Source organism: Rhipicephalus sanguineus, chromosome 6 (genome assembly GCF_013339695.2).
Source record: "Rhipicephalus sanguineus isolate Rsan-2018 chromosome 6, BIME_Rsan_1.4, whole genome shotgun sequence".
Taxonomy (NCBI): Eukaryota; Metazoa; Arthropoda; class Arachnida; order Ixodida; family Ixodidae; genus Rhipicephalus; species Rhipicephalus sanguineus.
In genome coordinates this window covers 169,608,851-169,633,838 of record NC_051181.1, presented here as the reverse complement: position 1 = coordinate 169,633,838, position 24,988 = coordinate 169,608,851, and the positions used below count along the sequence as shown (strand labels likewise).

Genomic DNA, 24,988 nt, shown 5'->3' with positions numbered 1-24,988 from the left:
AAATTTATTTCCAAGGGACCGTTTTTCACACAGACCAGACGTATCGCTTCGCCAGCATCTGAGTGGAGTTTGACATCTAACCGTCCCCATCGCTCGCTGTCCCCTCAATGCCGTTCTTCCCCTCCGCCGCCGGAAAACTAGCGTTCGCGGCCAATGGAGGTGAGTTTGCCGGACGGTCTTTGCAAGATATATCTCTGCCTGTTGTGATGCTCAAAAACAAAGTCAATGTGTTGATTGACGGAATACCAACGGTGGCATTATAGATACTGGTGCGACTGTGTCTGTGATGAGCCTCGCCTTCAAAAACCGTGTAGGCCACAAAGTTACGTTTTCTTGCAACGACGCCATTGCCTTTCATGAAGTAGGTGGCAAGTGGCTTCATCCCCTTGGTGTCTGTGCTGTGAGTGTTTTGTTGGCTCGAAAGTGTTTGTATATCAGAATTCCTTGTTCTTTTGCACTGTTCGCACAACGTCATTCTTGGCATCAACTTTCTTGAACAATGCGGCACTTCTGTTGACTTTGGTAATGGCAAAAAATGCTAAACAAGTTATTTGTACTGGCAATTTCTGAACAAAGCTCGCGTGGTGAAGACAGCAAAACACTCAATGTGATTGATGAAGTGATTGCACTGTCCTGGTGCCTGACACTTGTTCGTGTCTCTTCAATTGCCGTTGATGCTGCTTGTGTTGGCCTTGTAGTTGGGCCTCTCAGCATAAACTGTGCTAAAAAGAACATACTTGTGCCCTGTTCTGTTGTGTGCATCACGGAAGGAGTCGCAACATTGTGGGCACTGAACTGTTCCGCAACACCGGTTGTCCTTCCTCGTGGTATGAAGATCGCTCTCTTCGATGAAGCCTCATGCAACTCAATAGTGGCACTAACTGTGGACCTCATCGCTTCTGCCTCTCCTTGCAATAACTGCTATCCTGAAGAGCTAATGCTTGGTATGATCAGCAAGGCTCTCTGTACAACGGAACGGCAGATGCTGGTGCAGGTCGCTTCCCGACATGTTGCTGCATTCAACTTTACACATGGAGATGCAACACTTCAGTTACCATCGGCCCGCGCTCGCCACAGGATAGGCACCGGCTCAGCACACCCCATCCGCTAGAAGCCCTACCGAGTGTCATCCTCCGAGCGCAAAGTTGTGGTCGAACAAGTAAAGAACACGATGAACAAAGGTGTCGTTCAAGAGTCCTGGTGTGAAAAAAAGATGGTTCCTGGAGATTCTGTGTCGATTACAGACGTCTAAACGCTGTGACAAAGAAGGATGCCTATCCCCTACCGAGAATTGATGTAATTGATTACTTACACGCTGCTTCTTATTTTTCAACACTGTGTTTGCGATCGGAGTATTGGCAAATACCTATGGAACCTGAAGACAAGGAAAAGACTGCTTTCGTGACTCCTGATGGCCTATTCGAATTTAATGTTATGCCTTTTGGCCTTTGCAATGCTCCTGCCACCTTTGAAAGATTTATGGACACAGTACTACGTGGTCTAAAGTGGGGGATATGCATGTGTTACCTCGATGACGTTGTAATGTTTGGTCGTACGTTTGAAGAACATAACAACTGTCTCAGCCTTGTTCTCGACTGCATTGAAAAAGCTGGGCTGGTCCTAAATTCAAAGAAATGTCAGTTTGGCAAATGCCAAACACTGGTTCTGGGACACTTAGTCGACAAGGATGGCGTCAGACCTGATCCTCGTAAAATTGAAGCAGTGAGCTCCTTCAAAACACACAATCAGCACGAGAACATTTCTCACTTATTGGCCTGTGTTCGTATTTTCATCGTTTTGTTCCTCGGTTTGCAGAGATCGTATACCCAATGACAAGTATCCTGCGATAGGATGCGACCTTCAATTGGACACCAGAGTGTGATGCCTGATTCTCCCAACTTAAGTTTACACTAGTATCAGCACCACTCTTGCGTCACTTCGATACATCCTGCCCGATTGAAGTTGACACTGACGCTAGCGGAATTGAGATAGGAGCGGTGCTTGTACAGTGTCACAGTGGCGCAGAGCATGTCATTGCATATGCCAGCCGTTGCCTTAGCATATCTGAACACAATTACACGGTTACGGAACAGGAATGCCTGGCAGCTGTTTTCGCCGTGCAGAAGTTCCGTGTTACCTTTACGGAAGACCATTCAAGGTGACTGCCGACCATCATTCCTTATGCTGGCTTTGCGTGATCCCTCTGGTCGCCTCGCACGTTGGGTGCTGCACCTTCAGGAATATGACTTTACGGTGTCGTACAAGAGTGGCCGTCTTCCCGCTGATGCAGACTGCCTCGGATTTCTCTTGCAACTAGCGACTGCGATGCCGAAAACTTTGATGACTGTCTCGCTGCTGTTACTAGTACTTTTCCCGACGCGGCCAACTTTCATTGAGAACAACACAACGATGTCACCCTAGATCCGCTTTTTGTCACCGCCCGTACTTCCCATAGCAGCGGTCGCTTTATTGTTTGTGATAAGTTGCTTTAAAAGACTAACTACTCTAAGCCTGAGACTCTCCGCTCCGACGTTCTACGCGCCATGCATGACGATGCGACATCCGGCCATTTCGGTTTCGTACTAATGCTGCACCACACGCAGGAACGCTTTTACTCGACAAAGATGTACGAAACAACCAAGCGTAATGTTGCTGGTTGCGAAACGTGCCGACGTCACAAGCTACCGGCCACCGTGGTGCCAGGTCCCCTTTGGCCATTGACACCACATAGTACGCCTTTCGAACAAGTAGGAATTGACCCTTTGGGTCCATTCTCATTATCTAACAATAGAAACCGTTAGATAATCGTCTGCGTGGACCATCTTACATGGTATGCCGAAACCGCAGCCATACCCTCTTCCACCGCGGTTTCTGTGATGGTCTTTCTGCTGCATTCTGTGGTCCTTGGTCATGGTCCACCACATGTTATTATCAGCGACCGTTCACTGCCCATGCCGTTGCAGAATTACTTCGTGTGGGCACTTCACAGTCCCCTCATTCCACACCCTATCATCTGCAGACAAATGGCCTCGTTGAATGGACAAACAGAACACTGACCAACATGCTTGCCAACTCCAATCATAAGAACTGGGACGACGTGCTGCCTTTTATCACTTACGCGTACAACATGGCGAAACATGAAACAACGGACTTTAGCCCATTTTATCTCCTGTACGCAAGGTTACCCTAAAGCCCTCTCAACACTTTTTTATCCTTTATTATGCACAATGACGATTCTGTATCGAAGACCTCGTGCCTCGCGAAAGAAGCCCGTCGAATAGCTCGTCTTCGGACTCTGGCCTCACAATGTCATTCGAAAGAGCAATACAACGACTGTCAACGAACAAGTAACATTCAAAAAAGGTGATTTGGTGTTGCTTTGGGCACCGCAACACAAGCATGGATTGTGTCAAAAGCTTTTGTCACAGTATTTGAGCCCATTTGTAGTTGCGGATCGTCTCAGCCAGCTTACTTATGTAATGGCTCGTCTCCTGTGCAATGGTCGACAATCAGGCAGAATGCAGCTCACTCATATTGCTCACCTGAAACCTTTCTACCCTCCTTGCCCATCCTGACTTGCATAACGGGCTTCGTCTGCTTGGGGGGGAATGTAACAGACGTGCAAAAGGCAGCGAGGAAGAAGATAAGAACGAAGAGCTTTGCAAATAAAGCCATTTCATCACGACTCGCTGTAACAATATGTTATGATGATGACGTTAGTAATGAAACAGACCGAGCTGCGACATGCACAGAGTAAAGAACGTGCAACAGGCAGTGGCTGCTCTCCGGCCTGTGCCCACATAGCTTGTGGCCCAGATTGAGAGGACGAGTGGGCTAAAAAAGATGTGTGCATATGTCTCATTGACATGAAAACTTTATGCTCTCTACATCATAAGGGTTTTGCAAGGCAGTGAGCTGCTTTAGCTTTGCTTGCTCTATTGCTAGTTTTCATTTAAGACAACATGGTCAGTGCGTACCCAACAATTGCAACAGGCAGCACATGTATTGAACAATCACGTACCTATTCATAGACGGTGGCGAAATGTAGAGGTGAAGCCTTGCTGCAGTGCATGGGATGGCAAGAGTGCTTTGCTACTGAGGGACTCACCACTTTGAGGGGGCCAGAATGTTTATTCAAAGAGTCGCCCATAATGACTGCTCATGCAGTATTAAAGATAATGGGAGTTAAAATAAGAAGCACAGGCTCTGAAAATCCAGAGTGTAGGTGGAGAATTCTAGAGGGACTGGAGTATACAGAGACAAAAGACAAATTACACCACTCGCTACATATGCTCAGTTCCAAACATGTGCAAAAAGCCAGTGTCTGTAGGGCTGGCGAAGGGTGTGATACATGACGGGGACTAATAGGCATCTGAGAGTGTTCAAATATGGCATGGGATATAATGAAGCATTTGGGAAGCCTTGTGGGTAAATTTCAGGCAGCAATCACTTATACAGCATTTCTCGCATTGGTGTTGCTCAGATTGGCATATATCTGTGAAACATTGTTATTGTATGAGTGCAGTGTTTGTAGACTTCATGTTAGATACTTTATATATATCTGTGCTGATCACCACATATATATATATATAAATAGAGAGAGAGAGAGACGCACAACTTAGCAGTTATCTTAATCTTATATTTGCCAACGTTTTCGACAGGTAGGCCAGCCTTCATCAGGACTAGCCCTGATGAAGACCGACCCACCTGTCGAAACTCTTGGCAAATAGAATCAAGATAACCGCTAAGTTGTGTCTGTGTCTCTTCTCTTTGCAAGTATGTTTGGCCCATTGCAAAAAAATCTCTTCTGTATATATGTAACTATTTCAGTGGCAGTCCAACCAGTCAAACTGACATTGTTGAGGAATAAACTAATGATTACCACTCAGTTGTGAAAATCATATTCATTCTTCATTATCTGGCCCTTTGAACAACTGTATACCGCATGAATATGTATATAATCTTTGGCAAATGATTATGGCATAGAAAATGTGACTCATTCCAGGGCAGCCACACTACGAAGATTGGTGGCATCATAGAGACAATTCTGGAAATCAGGGCCGATGATCCCAGTGCCAAAGCCCTTGTGTTCTCCAGCGTGAGTGTTTAAGCTCTCCTGCATGCTCATAACATTGCTTCTGAATTATCCTAAGAGAGTACTTAGTGATTGGTTACAAGCATACTTTGTTTAATTGACTATTGTTGTAATTTCCCATCATGTGTTGGTCATAGGATAACTTATTCCCCTCCATGATTAAAAGAAGTATGACTGAAGAAAATAAAACTAGGCCAGAACATAGCACTGCTAATTGTCTCAGAGTATGAGATAGCACACTTAGATGATGATGACATCTCAACAGCCGTGCATGCCTATGGGCAACCTTGCAAACTCATGTGACATTTCTATGCACCTCCCGTTAATCTTCATGTGCTGCCTAGTTTCTCCGGTTTTATATCGGACCAACCGGGGGGTGCATAAACATTCGCTTGCGTGAACAGCTACCAAGAGTGAACTTATGTCCCTGTCGACGTGATTCTAAGTGACTGGCTCCTCTGTTATATTCTGGTGTTTATCTAGCACCTGTTGCGCACTCTTGTTGAAGGTTGTCCATCTTATTTTGTTGTTGTTTTCCGGTGGACACATGTTGCTGATCTACATAAGCTTGGTGTTATTTCATTAAACAAACAGTTGTCAGTACCACTTCTTATTCCTTTCTGTGCCCCGTGTGGTTTTGCGGCTACCTTTGCTAATCAAAGTATCGCTTCTACTGCACGCGTGCCTTCAGAACTGCGCTGTTTCCTTTCTTTCCTACCTGTGGTCATCTCTACCGTGGTTCAGTACGCAGCGGTTGCGGCAAGCAAAGTATCGCTTCTACTGCACACGTGCCTTCAGAACTGCGCTGTTTCCTTTCTTTCCTACCTGTGGTCATCTCTACCGTGGTTCAGTACGCAGCGGTTGCGGCAAGCAAAGTATCGCTTCTACTGCACACGTGCCTTCAGAACTGCGCTGTTTCCTTTCTTTCCTACCTGTGGTCATCTCTACCGTGGTTCAGTACGCAGCGGTTGCGGCAAGCAAAGTATCGCTTCTACTGCACACGTGCCTTCAGAACTGCGCCGTTTCCATTCTTTCCTACCTGTGGTCATCTCTACCGTGGTTCAGCACGCAGTGGTTGCGGCAAGCAAAGTATCGCTTCTACTGCACACGTGCCTTCAGAACTGCGCCGTTTCCTTTCTTTCCTACCTGTGGTCATCTCTACCGTGGTTCAGTGCGCAGCGGTTGCGGCAAGCAAAGTATCGCTTCTACTGCACACGTGCCTTCAGAACTGCGCCGTTTCCATTCTTTCCTACCTGTGGTCATCTCTACCGTGGTTCAGTACGCAGCGGTTGCGGCAAGCAAAGTATCGCTTCTACTGCACACGTGCCTTCAGAACTGCGCCGTTTCCTTTCTTTCCTACCTGTGGTCATCTCTACCGTGGTTCAGTACGCAGCGGTTGTGGCAAGCAAAGTATCGCTTCTACTGCACACGTGCCTTCAGAACTGCGCCGTTTCCTTTCTTTCCTACCTGTGGTCATCTCTACCGTGGTTCAGTACGCAGCGGTTGCGGCAAGCAAAGTATCGCTTCTACTGCACACGTGCCTTCAGAACTGCGCCGTTTCCTTTCTTTCCTACCTGTGGTCATCTCTACCGTGGTTCAGTACGCAGCGGTTGCGGCAAGCAAAGTATCGCTTCTACTGCACACGTGCCTTCAGAACTGCGCCGTATCCTTTCTTTCCTACCTGTGGTCATCTCTACCGTGGTTCAGTACGCAGCGGTTGCGGCAAGCAAAGTATCGCTTCTACTGCACACGTGCCTTCAGAACTGCGCCGTATCCTTTCTTTCCTACCTGTGGTCATCTCTACCGTGGTTCAGTACGCAGCGGTTGCGGCAAGCAAAGTATCGCTTCTACTGCACACGTGCCTTCAGAACTGCGCCGTATCCTTTCTTTCCTACCTGTGGTCATCTCTACCGTGGTTCAGTACGCAGCGGTTGCGGCAAGCAAAGTATCGCTTCTACTGCACACGTGCCTTCAGAACTGCGCCGTATCCTTTCTTTCCTACCTGTGGTCATCTCTACCGTGGTTCAGTACGCAGCGGTTGCGGCAAGCAAAGTATCGCTTCTACTGCACACGTGCCTTCAGAACTGCGCCGTATCCTTTCTTTCCTACCTGTGGTCATCTCTACCGTGGTTCAGTACGCAGCGGTTGCGGCAAGCAAAGTATCGCTTCTACTGCACACGTGCCTTCAGAACTGCGCCGTATCCTTTCTTTCCTACCTGTGGTCATCTCTACCGTGGTTCAGTACGCAGCGGTTGCGGCAAGCAAAGTATCGCTTCTACTGCACACGTGCCTTCAGAACTGCGCCGTATCCTTTCTTTCCTACCTGTGGTCATCTCTACCGTGGTTCAGTACGCAGCGGTTGCGGCAAGCAAAGTATCGCTTCTACTGCACACGTGCCTTCAGAACTGCGCCGTTTCCTTTCTTTCCTACCTGTGGTCATCTCTACCGTGGTTCAGTACGCAGCGGTTGTGGCAAGCAAAGTATCGCTTCTACTGCACACGTGCCTTCAGAACTGCGCTGTTTCCTTTCTTTCCTACCTGTGGTCATCTCTACCGTGTTTCAGTACGCAGCGGTTGCGCCAAGCAAAGTATCGCTTCTACTGCACACGTGCCTTCAGAACTGCGTTGTTCTTTCCTATCTCTGATCTTATCTACCGTGCAGGGTTTGTGCAGGTCCTTGAAAACCTTGAAAACCCTTGAATTTTTAAAGTACATTTTCAAGGCCCTTGAAGGTCCTGAAATTGTATTCTCTCCCTGAAAACCCTTGAATTTCAGGACGAGTGCAGTCTAAAGTCCACAGTGCGGCCTGATTTCTGTTGTAGATTAGCGTCAATGCGGCGAACTTTCCATTTCAGAAATAGCACGCCGTTTGAGTTTGCATGTGTTCTGTTTGTTCATGCCTTCACCCATCGGTGCATCTCGTCTTGTTCTCTCTACCTACTTATCTCTCTTGACCACTTCACTCTTGCCTCCTGCTTTGATGCTGCTTTCTCCCTGTCAGGTTGTGTGTTGGGAACTACTTTAGATGGCATCATGACTAGACTTGTCTGCAGTATAACAATACAGTTAAAACTCTGTCTAACAAAAACAGATTTTACGTATTCCCCATTGTAAGGAAGAAATGTGCATTCCCCGGCGGGTGCTCATAAGGTTCAACATTGTTGTCAACCCAAACTAATGAAACTAACTTGGAACCAAATGCGATTTAGCAAAGTCTTTTCTGAAATAAATTAGTAAAAAGAAGCGCTAATGTTTTTGCTTTTTACACCGATGGCTTTTTTCTTCAAATACGGGCACTGACGATATTGCATTAAAACATCTGTCACCCATAGTCCTGAGCCTGGTTTTACACGCCACCCACATGCACAGATGCTACTATGGGTGGTGGTAGTTCATTGTTCCTGTCAATGCTTCCACAGGGACACTACTGTGTGCTTTCATTATTTCATGATTTATGCGACAGATGACATTAATCGCATCTTTCTTGCTCACATAATCACTGCATACGTTCTCCCTGTCTTCGCATTTTAGCTGCATGTCATATTTCACGTGACTGTCTGCCTGGCCTGCATCGCCTGGACCACATGTGTGAGGCTCAATGCTCTGCACACCTGAACAGACTTTTCACACGAGCACGCGTGGGTTAGTGGCAAAAACAATGCCGTGGTAAATGTGGGTGTCTTTGTGTTACAATTTTAGTTTTCAAGAACTCAAAAAACCCCTTTCTGGATTTTACAAACCTCCCGATTTAACAAAGTAATTTGAGCATGGTGATGACTTTGTTAAATCGAGTTCCAACTGTACATGTATAAGCACAATAAATATATAAATATAGTCGGAATTTGAAACATTGTTTAGTAAAACAAAATCCCCACTTGGACGCCATTTTTCAGACCTTGAAAAACGTGTGACCGGCCCTTGAAAGTCCTTGAATATCCTTGAATTTTCTTCTTTGAAACCTGTATAAGCCCTGACCATGGTTCAATACGCGGTGGTTACAGCAAGCAAAGTATCTCTTTTACACTTGAGGCACATTGCGTACTTTCTGAGTTTTCTGGTCACCCATGATTGTGTCCACACGACCGCGAACTTTAGAACATTGTGGTTGTCGTCTGCGGTTGCAGGACTAGTGTTGATGAGCAACATGTTTGCTTTTAGTGCTAAGCCAGGTGGGAGTTCTTGAAGAACGACTCTACCGCGGTTGTAAGCACATCAAACCCACCGGCTGCATCATGGTGGATCTGTTTCCACCGAACATCTCAATTGTGAAAAACTTGTCGTGATGTTCGTAAGTAGCGGAAAGTGTATCTCAGGTAAAGACATGGGTCTTGCATTGTGGCCACATTGCTCTGGAAGTCACAAGTCAACAAGAAATCGTTGAGTTGCGATTGGAAATTCGTGGCAATCCTAGGCAAACGCCCTTTTGTTATGTGGCAGCACTTGCGAAAACTTTGTTGAAGCCGAAGTACCAAAAAACATTATTTGTTGTGACAAGACATCTTTTGCATTGTTTTCTATGGGCAGCTGGCGAGGAATAGCGAATTCTTCGTTGTCATGGAAACGTCATTGCAGCGGTGCTCAGCGGGATTCCACTGTAAGGCAGAAAAACTTGTATTAATTCATCAAACCTTCTGCATATTGCTGCGTACCTGTTGCATCGTGATCCAGAAGGCAAAGAGAAGGACCTCACCTAACAAGTTGACATATTCAAGTCTTTCCCATAACATATTTGGTGGAGCGGTGTGATCCCCATCCTCGCCATGGAACTCTGCAGCGGATGTTCGCTCGCGGCTTTTAGCAGGACTCGACTGCATCCCCTCCAGTCGTCACCCCTGCCTGCCACCCCAGCGGCCGCAAAAACTTGCATCACGCTACCCTGGTGTGTTGTCGGGCCTCGATGGTTCCGATGTCGAACAATGGCTGTACAAACACATCAGCACCAGTTACTGGTGAAATCCCACACTCACGCTCACGAATGTCATCTGTTACCTCGGCGGAACCCGTCGTGCCTGCTTTGACACCCACGAGCGTGACATTACAAGCTGGGACAGCTTCAAGGAAAAGATCCGGGAGCTTTTTGGAAACCCTTCTGGTCGTCGACTCGCCGCAAAGCATGAATTATCAACTCACGTGCAAACTTCCACTGAGTCCTACATCAGTTATGTTCAGAACGTCCTAGCACTCAGCCACAAAGCCGACGAAAACACGTCCGAGCCAGAAAAAGTTGTGCACATCTTCAAGGGTATCACCAATGACGTGTTTAACCTGCTGGTGTTCAATAACATTGCGTCTGTCGATGCGATACTTCAAGAATGTCCCCACCTGGAACAAGCTAAAAGTAGGCGCATCTCACATCAGTTCCAGCGCCTTCCGAATACCGCAGTGACGTTATCTTGCCTCGACACATATCGTCCAGCATCTGCCTGCGATAACTTACCACGACTTGTCAAGCGTGAACTTGAAGCGGCCGCTCCTGCTACAGTGGCACCAAGGTCCCCTGACCCTGCTCCTTCAATCTCCTTACCCCTAATTCAAGCATTCGTACGACAGTAAATCGCCAGCAGGGGTATTTACTCCATTTCGATGCCTCCCCGTACCAACTTCCAGCCACAATTCACGACTGTACATAGCACTACTGTATGTAACAATATAGTCTGAGTACTGCTTCACTTATTTTGGTCATCAAAAAAAAAAAAGTAGAGCTGTGCGAATAGCAAAATTTTGGGTGCGAAGCGAATTCGAATATTGAAGTGTGAGTTCGAATCGAATCGAATATTTTTCGAATATTTCTCGAATATTTCTCGAATATTTTTCGAATACTTCGAAGTGAAATTGCAGAAAGAAAAAGTTAGAGAGGATTCCCAAGCATGTTCTTATGAGATAGCAACATGAAAGTGTTTCTTTTCACTAGGTTGGTGAAGCACTGGCGGGGTGGTGTTTCATAGTTGTCTTATCAAGAATGAGGCAATGTAGAGGCCAAATTGTATTTATGTACATGATTTGGTGCAACCAAAGTGTTGCCGACAACACTTTACACGTGATAGGCAGAGATGCCATTTCCTCAGCCTCTCCTTCTCATTCAACTTCTGTGGAAGGCCAACTGATGTGGCAGACAAGGGTGTGCTCCCTTCAAGTCTGGAGTTCCAAATCTGCCTCGTAGACGTCGATATATAAGAACATCTGAAATTTTGGATGCTAAAAAGCTTCGGCTTCCGATTTTTCAGACTTCCTGCCCAAATTTCAGGTCCAAAACAGCATTAATTGAGCCCCCACCTCTGCCACATCTTTCATCTCCATATTGGAACCAGCGTTTCCTTGAGTTGATCCATTTGCAACCGTAACAGAGCTTGAAAGGCAGCTTTGCCGCAATACCGGGGTGTGATGAGGTGAAGCAAATTGAAAAGCTAGGGGCCACTTTCAATCGGACTTTAACTGTGTCTTGGCAAAGTTCGACTGTAACGGAGCTTGAAAGGCAGCTTTGCCGCTATACCGAGGTGTGATGAGGTGAAGCATATTGAAAATCAGAAGAGTGGTAAGTTGGGCTAGTTGGTAATGATCCATACTTAATGTAACTGCGCAAAAAACAGACGGAAACACGAAGGGCGAGAAAAGGACAAACTGCGCTTGTTTGTCCTTTTCTCGTCCTTCGTGTTTCCGTTCGTTTTTTGCGCAGTTACATTAAGTATGGATCATATTGAAAATCTAGGGGCCACTTCCAAGTGGACGTTGACTATGTATTGGCAAAGTTAGACCGTAACGGAGCTTGAAAGGCAGCTTTGCTGCTATACGAGAGTGTAATGAGGTGAAGCATATTGAAAATCTGAAGAGGTCACTTTCAATCGGACGTTGACTCTATTTGTTTTTGGGAAGTTCGAATAGTTCGAATAGTAAAATTCCAGTGTGAATCGAATCGAATAGCAAACGCTATTCGAAAAATATTCGAAATTTCGAATATTCGCACACCCCTAAAAAAAAAGATGAAAGAAAAAAAAATGCCTTGACAAACGCCTCTGCAATACGTACATCCAGTGAGTTGTTAAGGCACTCTTTTGTATGCATGCACTTTGAACTTGCCTTGCACAGTGTCAATTCATTCAAAGACCAGCGTTCTTGCTGTCCTGTCTTTTTATCTTGTGCTGGAAAATGTCATATTCTATTTTCCCCACTTTCTGCCATGACTTATTGGCATTAATTGAAGCAGCCATAGCTTCCATGTGGATTATCTTACGGCCTCGATCATGAGTAGCACCAGGTCAGTGGCCTCTCCGAGATCTTAACTCTTCAGGTGCACTTGAAGCATCTACCTCTCAGGGTAAGCATAAATAATTTTCAAGTTATGTCTCATACCTTCATGTTCATGCGATGTGTTTTTTTTTTTTTGGCAATTTAGCACTGTCAAGCAAAATGAAGTTGCCTTCGATTACACTTGTCCTCATGTTACTGATGTAAATACAAGCACATCTCTTGAAATCGAATAACTTACTATAGTACTTAAGGAGTCAGGAGAGGCCCCGCCCAGACGACCGAAGTGCGGCAGCCGATCGCCTGCGCGACTAAAGAAATAGTCCCGCTCATGACGTCAGTCCCGAGTGCGTGCCCATTGGTGCAGGCTTGTGTTCATCTGCCTTTGAGGAGGAAATGCCACTGACTTCTAAACTTGCATCCGACTATAGTCATTTCAAGAACCAATAAATAAGAGGGCTTTAAGGTTATTGATGCTTACCTTCAGAGGTGGAAGCTTCTTCAGTTGGAGTAGCACAGGCACACCCACTTGGACGTCCTCCATTTCAAGCTAGAACCTTCTTAAAGGGGTACTGGCACAAAAATTTTGACCTCGCGTTTTTTTGCTGCAATGTGTTGCTGGGGGCCTGTTAGTCATAACACGGCACATCGTTTGCTGCAGCGCGCGACAGATAATTAATTACAGGCTCCTCATTACCGACCAGTGTCAGTTTCGGTTTCAAAAACGACAAGCCTCCGGGTGCAACTATCACCACCTAGCGGCTGCAGCGCTCGATCACGTCAGCACACAGAAGTGTGACGCACTTCCGCGCTGTTCGCGTCGTCTCCTCGCATTCGCACGCTTGCCGCACGTGCTGCGCGATGACGTCGCCATCATCGTCCTTGTTGTCGTCGTCCTTCTCATTGTCGTCTGTTGGCGACGATTTTCTTGAGACACCAACAGCGCAGCAGTGAGCGCGTCAAAACAAAAATGGCGGCTACAACGTCATCACAACTTGTTGTACCGGCTACAACGGTTACGTAGGGGAAGTAGGGGAGTCATCTCGGGTCACCTCCAAGGGTGTCAATGCAATAGGTGCGCCCTATAATGCTGGATCGCGCACGCGAACTTCAATACTCATATAAAATACCTTCCAAGCTTTATTCGCTGTCGATATTTTGCAGATGATACACGCACGTACACGGAAATCGATCCAGCAGGCTATCTCGGCCGCTAAATTTTGTGTCAGTACCCCTTTAATAAAAGGTACTCATTCAAAGAGTTATCCCCACATGCTCTCTTGCCATCCACACTGCATGCCATTCTTGAGTACCGACAACTGGGCGAGTTGGTACTGATCCATGACTGTTTTTTGTGCAACACACACATGGACTAGATAGAAGTAGACACCACGGGTGCAAACTCGCAACTGTTTTATTTGAAACAACAAAAGGCACTTTTATCTTCAAGGCACACACATGCCCCCCGCCAGTGGACCCAAAAATCTGCGAGACAAAACAAATAAACACGTAATCATCAACCCTACGTCATGGACAAAACATCAAAAAACACACACACACTTGAGGCTGACCTCACACATCCATAGCATGATTCCTACACGTGCTTTTCAAGAAGTCAAATTCCTCATCGGACATCGTGATGGAAGCTTGGCTTACACACTTTTCTCCCATACTTCTAATACGGAATGCTTCAATTATCTTGCGGTTTACTTTTTGTCTGCCTGTTGACAGTACGTAAAAAATTGTGTGCACTCACACGAACTGCAATGATTCACCAGATGAGTTCGTGCTACACTACGTAATGCGGAGTCGTGCTCCCTCAACCTGGTGTTTGTGCACCTTCCAGGCTGCCCAACATAGGATCTGCCGCAACTGAAAGGAATCTGGTAAAGCACTCCTGTTTTGCAAGACTGGTATGCTTGGCTGTGTAACCTTGGCTCAGTGTTTGTTATGTACTTTTATTGTGTAACAGCATATTCCTAAACAAACCGTCTTTCTAAGTGAACCCTCTGAAACTTCAGCACTGCACAAAGTTAACGAATGCGTGTCAAAACGTGAGAAACTCAAAGCAGCACGTGGTCTTACCAACCACATGGCTGTTGCATCTTCCCGTTGCCCCAAAGAAGTTCGCAGCGTAGTGAAGTGGACTTGCGGAACAGTGCCCAGGGACATGGCAGATGTCAGAATTTCTTTCTTACATAAAAGAAGAATTATTCGGATTAAAATTTCAGAAATGAATCTCCTTTGTATATGAGTGCAAGCGTGCATTTTTACTTGAACCACATCACCAATCTGCATGTGCCTGAACATCAGTCATTGCACACATTTTTCTACGTTTGCGCCCCTTCCTCTTCGGAACTACTTGGTCCTTACTGGCATCTATCCAGTCATGGGATGTGGTGACTTGTAGAACTTTTAAGATATGGTCAGAATGGGCACAGACGAGCGCATGTCAATGGGAGCAAGTAAGAGAGTGTCATTCTAGCAACCAGCAGAGAGTTAATTGTGTTTTTAATGGGCTTCTTTTTTTCAGCAACCTAGGTTTCACCCACTACGGCAGCATTCCAATGACTGCTAAGGACGTAAAATTTTTTCTTGCAAAAATACTGCAGGAGGGCAAATGGTGCCCTAAAATCTGAGAGGGTCGAGCACAGTGTCTGGGGGGACATTAACATGGAATGACCCCTAAGGGACTGTGTGAATTTTTAGTTTAGAAGTCGGAATTTTCTTTTTGGATTGTTGCTGGACTTGCAGGTGTCTGAGATGCTCCTACATTGAGCAGACCTGCTGCATAACTTGTTCAGAGAAAGAACACCACTGCCACCTGTTATGCTCAGCAGGTCGAGGTTGCCAGATGAGCAGCCATGTGCTCTGCATGTTTTCTGGCATGATGTGGCTGGATGCACTGCAGAAACATGACCTGGGCCACTTCATCGGCACCTTCAGCTTGGCTTTGGAAAATGTTCAGCCATTTTCCAACGCTCGCAAAAGTGCCTTGTATGATGCATTCTTCACGAAAAATGTATTTTTTATAGAAATGCTTTTTGCACACACAAACGTCCGGCAAGCTAAAAGAGAACGTATTCACTTCTTGATGCGGTATTGCCCGTTTCCACTTGTTGCAGCCACTGGGCAAAGTGAACAATGATACTTTTTCAGCCATTCCTCCGTAGGCCAAGTGACAGCGCAGCACACGGCAAATCTTCAGCATCGTCTGTCAAGCTGCCGCTAACTATTCATCACATCCTAAGACGATTACAGGCTCAGATAATGCTGCACATCCGCAATAAAAACACAACGCCAACCTCACCGTTTCCCGAGTATTGGTGGTGCCATCTCGCAGTCACAGCTTTCTTATAGCATGATGGAAATGTTTCAAGACCAGTAAAAAGTACAGAGGGACTCTGGTGTTAGGGACCAAACTTAGGTTTGTTCCCTACCTGCAGTAATGTTTTTTATGCATCCACTTTAATTGTTCTCATGTTGTGCGTGGCAAAAAGAGTTGGAGCATGAGGTTGCCATATTCCCAGGCGACCTTATTTTCATACAGAGGTCTGTGCTCACTCTCTTCGGAGCTGCCAGCACCTGCTGTTTGGCGTCACACAATAGAGGGCGTGCTAGTGGCCAATAAGCTTACATAAACAGGAGCGGCGTTTGGATCAGATGTGCTTCTTGCCATAGGGTGATGCCACGTTCTGGCACCATGCTCTGTAGTCTGCTAATGTTACACATTGAGCCACACATGCGCACTGGCATGACTTCTTTCCCTCTGTGCAGCTGCTTCCAGTGCGCTTGTCGGGACGAGAGAAGAACGAAAGGGCTTAAAGCTTGCGACAAATCACTGTCGAAATTTTTGTGGCAATCGATTCGTGAGGCAATGTACTCCGATACTGAAGTCATTCAATGATTACTCCGAGGAGTTGTTCAGGACTAGAGATGTACGCCGCCGCCTGTTTTTGCTCACACCGCTGGCGCCGCCGCCGAAGTCCCGAGAGAGATCACGCCGCCGCTGCCGCCAGGACAATAATTGCGGCGCGCCGCCGTTAGTCTTTTCTTTTAACCCGAACAGGCAATAGGGACATAAAATACATCACTGCACCGGGGAAGCTCTTCTTGATGTGTCTATGTAAGGGACTGCCCATTTCAGCCGCCGCTGATTGGCCGGAGCTCTGCAAACAGCGCGCTCTCGGTTTCCGGTTTTCTTCTGCAACGTCATTTTGACGTCACGAAGCTTTCACAACTGTCGACAAAAATAAGAGGGACGGAATGTGCTTCAATCACGGAGAAAAAAAAACAGCAGATAGCGGAGGTAGTTGTTAAGTATTGATGTTAAAAAGACAGGACGTGCCAAAGCGAACACAAGACAGAAGTCAAGAAAATTAACAGTTATTTCCCACGTCGACCGCCACGTGCACCCGATTGATAGATATCGCCTCTTGCCTGGGAATGTGCAGTTAAGTATTTGCGTCTACCTCCTTTTCCGCCGCTGCATCATTTTTCAGTTGTTAGCGGCGCTTGCGTTGCCTTGACTACTCTCTTAGGTCCGTGTTTGTTGCCCTGTCTTTTAAAAGGGCCCCAAAGCAACCTCTGAAAATACAATACATACTGGACAGTTTGCTCTAAGTCGCACAGAGCTTGGCACAGCGAAGCACGGGCCCGTGGCCGCTCGTACTCTCCGTCCACCGACATGTCTAGATTTGAGATCCGCGGCCTCCTCTTCGAGAGTAAAGACACCCCCCGAAATTTTTTCATGCTTTAACTTTTCGGGTGGCAATAAAATACTTTCACGCATTCACAGCGACCACTAGTTGCCAAAGTTAGCCGTTATACACACAAACACCCCTCGAAAAAACTTCCTGGGTACGGCCCTGTGCACTTTCTTTGGACGTCCCATGACTCTGGACACGATCGGGCGCAGCCAGGCTATGCACTATAGAGCGGAGGTTGCAGGCGATGTCTCCATTGGTGGGCGTGGCTTAGATACCGCGCAGGCGCTGCTTCGCCAAGTGGTGCGGTATCTGGTAGCTAGACGACGCGATCCTTACTTCTTCTATCTCTTTTCTCTCTCTTTCGTTGATGCTCTCTCTGTCTCTCTTTGTTCTTTCTCTCTATTTCTCTCCTTCTTTCTGTGCTACGCTTTACTCTCTCCCCTCCTCCTCACCGTCACATATCTCCTCCACATCCTCGCTTCCTGTATGCTCATGCTATGCTCTCCTAGCGCCTGAATAGCCGTGTGGTAAGACGCTCGAGTGCCGTCGGATCGAGGATACGCAGGTTGGAATCCGGCCTCATGAGGAATTTTTTCCTTTCTCTTTCTTTATATCTTTCTTTCCGACTCTCTGTTTGTTTCTTTCTTTATTTCTCCCCCTCTAACTCGTTCTCTCCCCCATTAAGGTTATTACAGGCCCCACCGTAGTTGGGTCTGCTCATATTCTGTGGAACATGCCCATTCATGATGATGATGGTTTTTGGCAAGGTCAAACTCTTTACACCGAGCTAGAATTGCTTCGCTGTTAAAAAACGAGCGCTTTATTCTGTATTGGCATTTCTCGTCTTTGTGGTGCACTTAGTGACGCCAGAACAGTGATTCACCTGACATCATTCGGGCACATACTCTCGATAGGTCCACATATGAGATATATCACTTGTGAATTGTCTCTCACTCTACGTTGCGATGCAGTCGCTGACCCATTCTTCCTTGTCTTGCATGACCATTGTGCGCGATCAACTGCTTTCACTCCATTCTGTGAGTTTTTCCGACTGCGCAACAGATATAACAGGGTGTAGTGGACAAGCGCGAAATCTTCATGGGCTCAATGCTTAGTGGTGACATTGTAGGCGTGTTTTATAAAGAAATAAGTGGCGAGGAGATATCACCTGTAAGAAGGGTAGTGAAGGCAATAACGAAACTAATGAAAAAGGCGCCAGATTATTTGGTTCTTCCAACGGACGAACTTTTTACAGCGAAGACAGTGCAGCTCTCCAGAAAGAAAGTGAGCCCGCCTCCACGGTTCTTCAGTATATTTTTATTGCGATAGCAATTATATAGACACTTTGGGCAGGTTTTAACCGTCGCCGTCAAGTTTCGTATAAAGCCCAAATCTATAACATCGCTCCGCGTATCGTATGTTCTACCCGCGAGTAAAAGCTACAGAGCGCTTGCAAGGAATACAGCTGCCGCAGAGATGAAACAAGCTGGCCATCTTCGTCACACGGAGGGCGCATTTGATAACATCAACCCGTGTGCGAGGCCTGCCGTCGATTGCTCCTCAATGAGCACCGAACGCCCCGCCCGACTTTCGCTTGACGAAGGAGTATGAGCGGACGCCGGGGGAGGGGGGGCTGCGTGGCTTGAGTAGCAACTGTGAACGTTCTGATCTGGCGTGCGCGCTATCTCGGCAGATATCGGCAAACGGCTCGATTACGCTTCTACGCGCTGTGATCTCACCACTTCATGCTGTAACCACCAATACGATAAACTTAACAAAAACCGCTTATCTGCTAGGAGCGGCCGTATTTCAATACACCAGCATTTTGTAACGTTACGAGAGATCTGATCAAAAAGTTAGCTACTAGCCATTATTCGTACATCATTACGACATATTTCTATCGCATTTACAGCTTCGCTTTTTCGTTGAAACACATTTTTTTTTTTTCGAAATTCAAGGGACCAATTTCTCTCCTCCACGAACTCTCAAATCTACCCCCTTCCCCCCTGTGCGCAGCGCCGCTGCCGATCCGATGAACCCCGCGCCGTTCACGCGCCTCCACTGGAGGTGGAAACACTGGCGCGCCGCCGCCGGCAATTTTGGGACCAGCGCACATGTCTATTCAGGACCCCCTAAGGACTACAGTGTCGCCCGTATCTTCTTTGGCTTCACTGTATGTTGGTCTCATTGTGTTATGTCTAACAAAAAAAACGAGCTCTCGATCCATCTTCCTTCTTTCATTCATAGCGAGGGTCTTGTGCCTTGGGTAGTATGCGATGGTTTATTGGTGAGCTGCCAGCTTGAAATAATATCACATGCTACGTGACGCCAGATGCCAAAGACACCTGTTGTCATGGCTACGAGTGGCGCTGGCTCTCAGGTTTACATGTGCGAAAATACCCAATAAAGCAATTGGTTATCCGAAGGTTTGGCCCCCGGCAAGTTGTCTTTTCATCTGCTTCAATTTCTTTCCATTTATATCATAATTACACACTACAGTTAAAGACTTCCTTGGCTCCATTGTCTGTTGGTCTCATTTGGCTGTGTCTAACAAAGGAAACAAGCCCTTGATCGATTGCCCTTCTTTCGCTCATTTATAGTGAGGGTCTTGTTCCGGCAGACTAGACGCCTTCCAGTAGTATGCAAGGGTTTATTGGTCAGCTGCCAGCTCGTAAAAGAAGGTGACATGCTACGTGATGCCAAGGTGCAAAAAAGGAGTGGTTATTGAGTGCCATTTATGTCATAGTTAGTAGACCACAAATAATGTCCTCCCTCGGCTTCACTAGGTAGTGCAGCAGTCAAGAGCAACCGGGACTGCCCCTCTGCAGAGCTTGTCAGTGGAGCCTAGCTGCGTTTCATGTCTTGCGGCCAAAATGACCCATGATCCGTTCAGAGCACTATGCTTTTTAAGCACCTGCTTCGCAGGCAGTGGGCGAACCATTTATTGAGAGAGTGGTGCTGGTGACCAGGGCACCACCACTAGAATCTACAAAGCAGCTGCTAAGCATTGCCTCTTGTTTGCCTCAGATCTGGCATGCCAGAGTATTGTAATCATAGGTGATTTAAACGAGCTCCACTTACATCTGTATGTGTTCTCAACGCTTACCTCTGATCTTTGTGTGCAGCTGTGCCACACTGATGCAATGCTTTGGCACCTTGCTATTGAGTTAGTTATCTAGGAACATCACTATGCCATGTTGTAGCCAACTGGCACATGCACCATGGCACACACAGGCTGGCACACGGCAGACTGAGTGAGACAGCTGAGTCCGCACAATGCTACAGGTATCTCAGTGACAGCACTGGCATGCACTGCATTTGATCTAAGCAGTTACATTGGGTGAATTCGTGCACGATTCCAGCGGAAGACATCCTCTCAATTGCGTGCACCGCTTTCTTGATTTTGTGACATATGCAAAGTACTTGAAGCTTCAAAGGCTTTTCAAGTGCTTGGCATTTGTTGCTAAGCCAGACTCTTAGCAGTGTTAAGGGTTTCCTTCACCTCTTGGCTCTGCAGAAAACCCATACGTTCTGTTCTATGTCTTTCAGTGGTCTATAGTAGTTGACGTCTTGAAGAAAGCACTGGAAGCAAATCAGGTGTCCTACATCACTCTTAAGCCAGGACCAAACTTCAAGGTTTGTGTACATATTTCTAGCATTACCATTTCGCTATTCTAGGTAACTGCACATTTCATAGCTGGATACCCCCATACTCTGAGTCTTTCACTTTCCTCTGAAGGAAAATCTTCAACTACTTTAGGTCCTAACCAGAAGAGACTCACAAGCGCTTTACTTTTCTGAAACATGCACCCTGCACTCTATTAAAATACGCATCAATATACTAAGGAAGCTTTTTCTATGTAAATCATTGCTGCTTTCATTCCTGCATCATTGATTCTTTCTTATTGAAAACAATTGTCACTTGGGAACAAACTCAAGTGTAAAATATTTGAAACTGCTAAAGCTGTCATTTTCTGCGAAGGAAACTTGGAATAGATGCGCATATTTAACGAACTCTTTGTGTTAGCGAATAATCATTTATGCATGTGTTGCGGTTTTGTTGCGAGATTGTATGCTTCCCACCCTGTAACAGCCTGGAAAGGGATCGCATTGTGAACCAACAAGTAGTGAGTGTCTGTGTTTGTTTTAAATGTCATTCACTGCACAACATTTGTGCATGTCGATGGCTTGTGAGCACTTGTAAGCTGGTTTGCCTGCTCTCCTGGTATCACTGTTGTGTGTGGTCAGACGGAAGTAAGGGGTGAGTAGTGTGCAAGTACTGCAGTGCAGAGTATGCGTGAGAGCTCCCTGTCAGTATTGCTCGGTATTTTTGAAAGAAAGACAACAAAAGCTTTTTTTTTTCTTTGCTGCATCTTTACGAAATGGCTGTCTGCATTGCTTAGTGTGGGGAAGTGCTGGGTACGCATGCAGTGGTGACAGTTCATGATGACTGAGGGGCGCGAAAAAACGGCACACAAAGAAAAGAAGTACACAGGACGACGCCGTTTGTGTGCCGTTTTTTCGCGCCCCTCAGTCATCATGAACAAATACCAACTCGCCCAACTTTTTACTTTACTCAGTGGTGACAGGTTGGCACTTTGCCGCTCCCATTGCTGGCTGCCATTATTACTAATTGCGAGCCTGGATTGCCTCAATCGGCAGAGCGGCAGTCACTAGCACTTGTGATCCCAGTAGGAGGGAACAGTCATCATTGTGCACACTCACTGATTTTATGCACAAACATGAGTGGGACACTGTATATGAGAGTGCACATTTGTCATGATCTCTAATGTGCCATCACATGTAGAAAGGTATTTAATCTGCAAGTATGGTACTATAGTTTGTTTTTACCAGAAGAGAGTCGTGGTAAATGTACGCAAGACTACATTCATGTCGTCACATATTGTCTCTGTCTGTCCCGAGTTGGTCTTAAAAAGAAGAACAGCTTGTGCTGGCTTCTTTATTACATATTTTACTTACATCTACGCTGTGACAGTAAAGTTGGCACACAGAACAATGCATTGATGGTGATTGCATAGTTGAGTGTTTTTCTTGGGACTCATTGGGCAGTCTTCTACCGTAAAATGCCGAGCAGTCGCCCCCCTCTCTTTTTCGGGAGATCTGAAATAAGCACCAGTGACCGAGCAAGCGCCGCCCCCCCCTCCCCCTCCTCCCCTGCGGCCACTTTTTTTTCAAGACGAGCATCGCTTGTGTAAAAAGAACCACAAGAGTGAGTACACTGAATGCATATCTAATGTTTATGAAATTTTGTTGTCACGTGGCCGGCCGTATATTGGTCAATCCGGTCGCTGCTTCAACGGTTTGACAGCGACGAGGGGGAATAAAAATTGTAAATAAATAAAGCATTTTATTAGAGAAGTGGATGGGCATTTTTTTACTTTTAGCGGCTCTCCCGCCACCATCCTTAATTTCGGTCCGGGACCGAGCAAGCCCCCCCCCCCCAAATCTGGTCGGATTATGCTTTACCGTAAGGGGGGCGCTTGCTCGGCATTTTATGGTACATGGCTATGCCTTGCTGGCACAGCGCAGCACACGACTCCTGCATTAGGTGGAAGCCTGGACAACTTCCAGGCACAGTGAAAGATCAGACCTATGTATATTTATAATGTACTTCTTCATCATCATCACAACTGTCTGGCCTGGTTGCCTTGCATCTTAAAGGGGTCGTGAAAAGAAATGAAAGTGCCCAGCCGTAATTTTCACTGTGGCGTAATAGTCACTCCGTACTTTATAACGCCCATTTGAAATCCTAGTCTCCTTGCACTCCTAAAACAACAATGCCGCACCGTCAGCCGCCGCAGGCACAAATCGGGTGATGTCATCTTAAAACATTTGAAATTGTAAAAATATTGCTAACCTTTGTTTGCTCTAAGCTAGGAAGTAATAAAATAATATGGCAGTTTTTTAGTAGTGCTCAAAGCCCAAAAGCCGACGGTAAAGGAACTCGAGAGGCGTGTCAACGACGCCCGTCCCAGCTTCTAGAACTCTCTGACCAACGGTGTGCTGGTCTCGACTCCATCGATTCGGGGCGATATTTATCTACTCATGTTACCCTACAGGCCCCAGTGGAGCATTGAGTAGGGGGGGGGGGGGTTACAGAAAAATCACAATACATAAAGCATAAAAAGAAATTATAACGAAGAAGAAAACAAAGAAAATTGTACAATGCAAGGGAGAAGAACAAGCACTATAAGCAAATGCAGCAAAATACAAAATGGAAAAAAAAAAATGAAGCATATTTATACAAAATCAAGGGAACATATAAACTTGTAGTTGCTCATGAAATTTGGCCGGATCTCTCAAAGAAACTATTTCATCCGGAAGGCTATTCCAAAGTGCGATGGCGCGTGGCAATGCAGAGTTATTGAATGACTGTGTGTTGCCGAAGATGCGTCTGAAACTGAGGTGATTATGAAGTCGACTAGATATACGAGAAGGAATGTCAAGCGAGAGACGACTGGTCCACGAGTTGTAGTATACTTATGGAGGAGGCATAGACGGGTGACAGAGCGGAGGGAATCCAAGTTAGTAAGGGTAATATCGCGTTTGATTTGGGTGATGCTGGAGTGGCGATTATACATTGAAGTGATGAAGCGGGCTGCACGATTTTGGATGGATTCCAGTTTATCTATTAGGTATTGCTGATGCGGAGACCAGATCGACGAAGCGTATTCCAGCTGAGGGCGTACAAACATTTGGTAGGCCTGTTGCCGAATGGTAGATAGGGAATGATGCAGATTCCGGCGCAAGAATCCCAGTGTTCTGTTTGCTTTCGCGCATATCTTGTCGATGTGAGTACACCAGGAAAGATTAGTACAAAGATGAACACCAAGGTATTTGTAAGTAGATGAACGGGGAATTTCAGCTGAACAGATAGAGTAAGAAAAGTTAAAAACCGATTTTTTACGGATGAAAGAAAGTACGCAGCACTTAGATGTGTTAAGCGTCATTTGCCAACGGTCACACCACTGATTTATTAAGTCAAGGTCCTTTTGTAAATGTACGTGGTCTCCTTCAGAGCTAATAGTTCTGTACACTACGCAGTCATCCGCGAAAAGACGAATTGAGGAAGAAGTGTTACAAGGCAAATCATTAATATAAATCAGAAAAAGAAGAGGGCCTAACACACTGCCCTGGGGCACACCTGATGAAACAAATGAAGTAGACGAGCTGAAGTTATTGTCAAATGTAAACTGCTGTCGACTGGATAAAAAATTTCGAAGCCAAGATAATGTTGATGAGTCGAGCTTAAGTGCAGACAACTTAGCTATTAGGCGACAATGGGCAACTCTGTCAAATGCTTTCGCATAGTCTAAAAAGATGCAGTGAACAATTTGATTACTATTCATGCCGTTATGTAAATCAGACGTAAATTCTAATAGCTGAGTATCACAAGATAGCGCTTTCCGAAAACCATGCTGATTTAGAAAGAAAAAGTTATTTGACTCAAGATGGCTGTATATATGGGAGGTGGTGATGTGTTCAAGCAGCTTGCAACAGATGCATGTTAGCGAAATGGGGCGGTAGTTACCGGGTGAGTGTTTGTTACCATCCTTGAATATCGGAATAACCTTTGCTATCTTCTAGTCAGTGGGAAGTTGACCAGTAGATAAAGACTGTTGAAAAATGTGGCATAAAATTTGACTGGACGAAGCGGATGTGTTTTTAAGTACCTTGGAATTAATATTGTCAACACCACACGATGTAGACAGCTTTAGACCATGTATAAGTTTAGATATGCCTTCAACAGTAACACTGATAGGAGACATGAAGCAGTGCTCACGATCGGGAACACTGGGAACCGAAGAAGAGTCTTCATTAGTAAAAATTGAACAAGAAAACGAATTGAAGGTTGAAGCACACTCAGATGCAGAGACAGGAACATTATCGGCGTTATGTAATGTAACAATGTCACTGCCACG

The 24,988-nt window shown here is 46.1% G+C and overlaps 1 protein-coding gene across 3 annotated transcripts in view; it reads left to right on the top strand.

Annotated features, from left to right (window-relative positions):
- The window catches only part of LOC119397034 (E3 ubiquitin-protein ligase SHPRH), a 269,191-nt gene that overhangs the window by 226,106 nt on the left and 18,097 nt on the right, over positions 1-24,988 (top strand). For all 3 annotated transcript variants that reach the window (XM_037664462.2, XM_037664460.2, XM_037664461.2), the window contains 2 exons: positions 5,006-5,098; positions 20,595-20,681. In XM_037664462.2, coding sequence (XP_037520390.1) covers positions 5,006-5,098; positions 20,595-20,681 — 180 coding nt within the window. The remainder of the gene's footprint in view (positions 1-5,005; positions 5,099-20,594; positions 20,682-24,988) is intronic.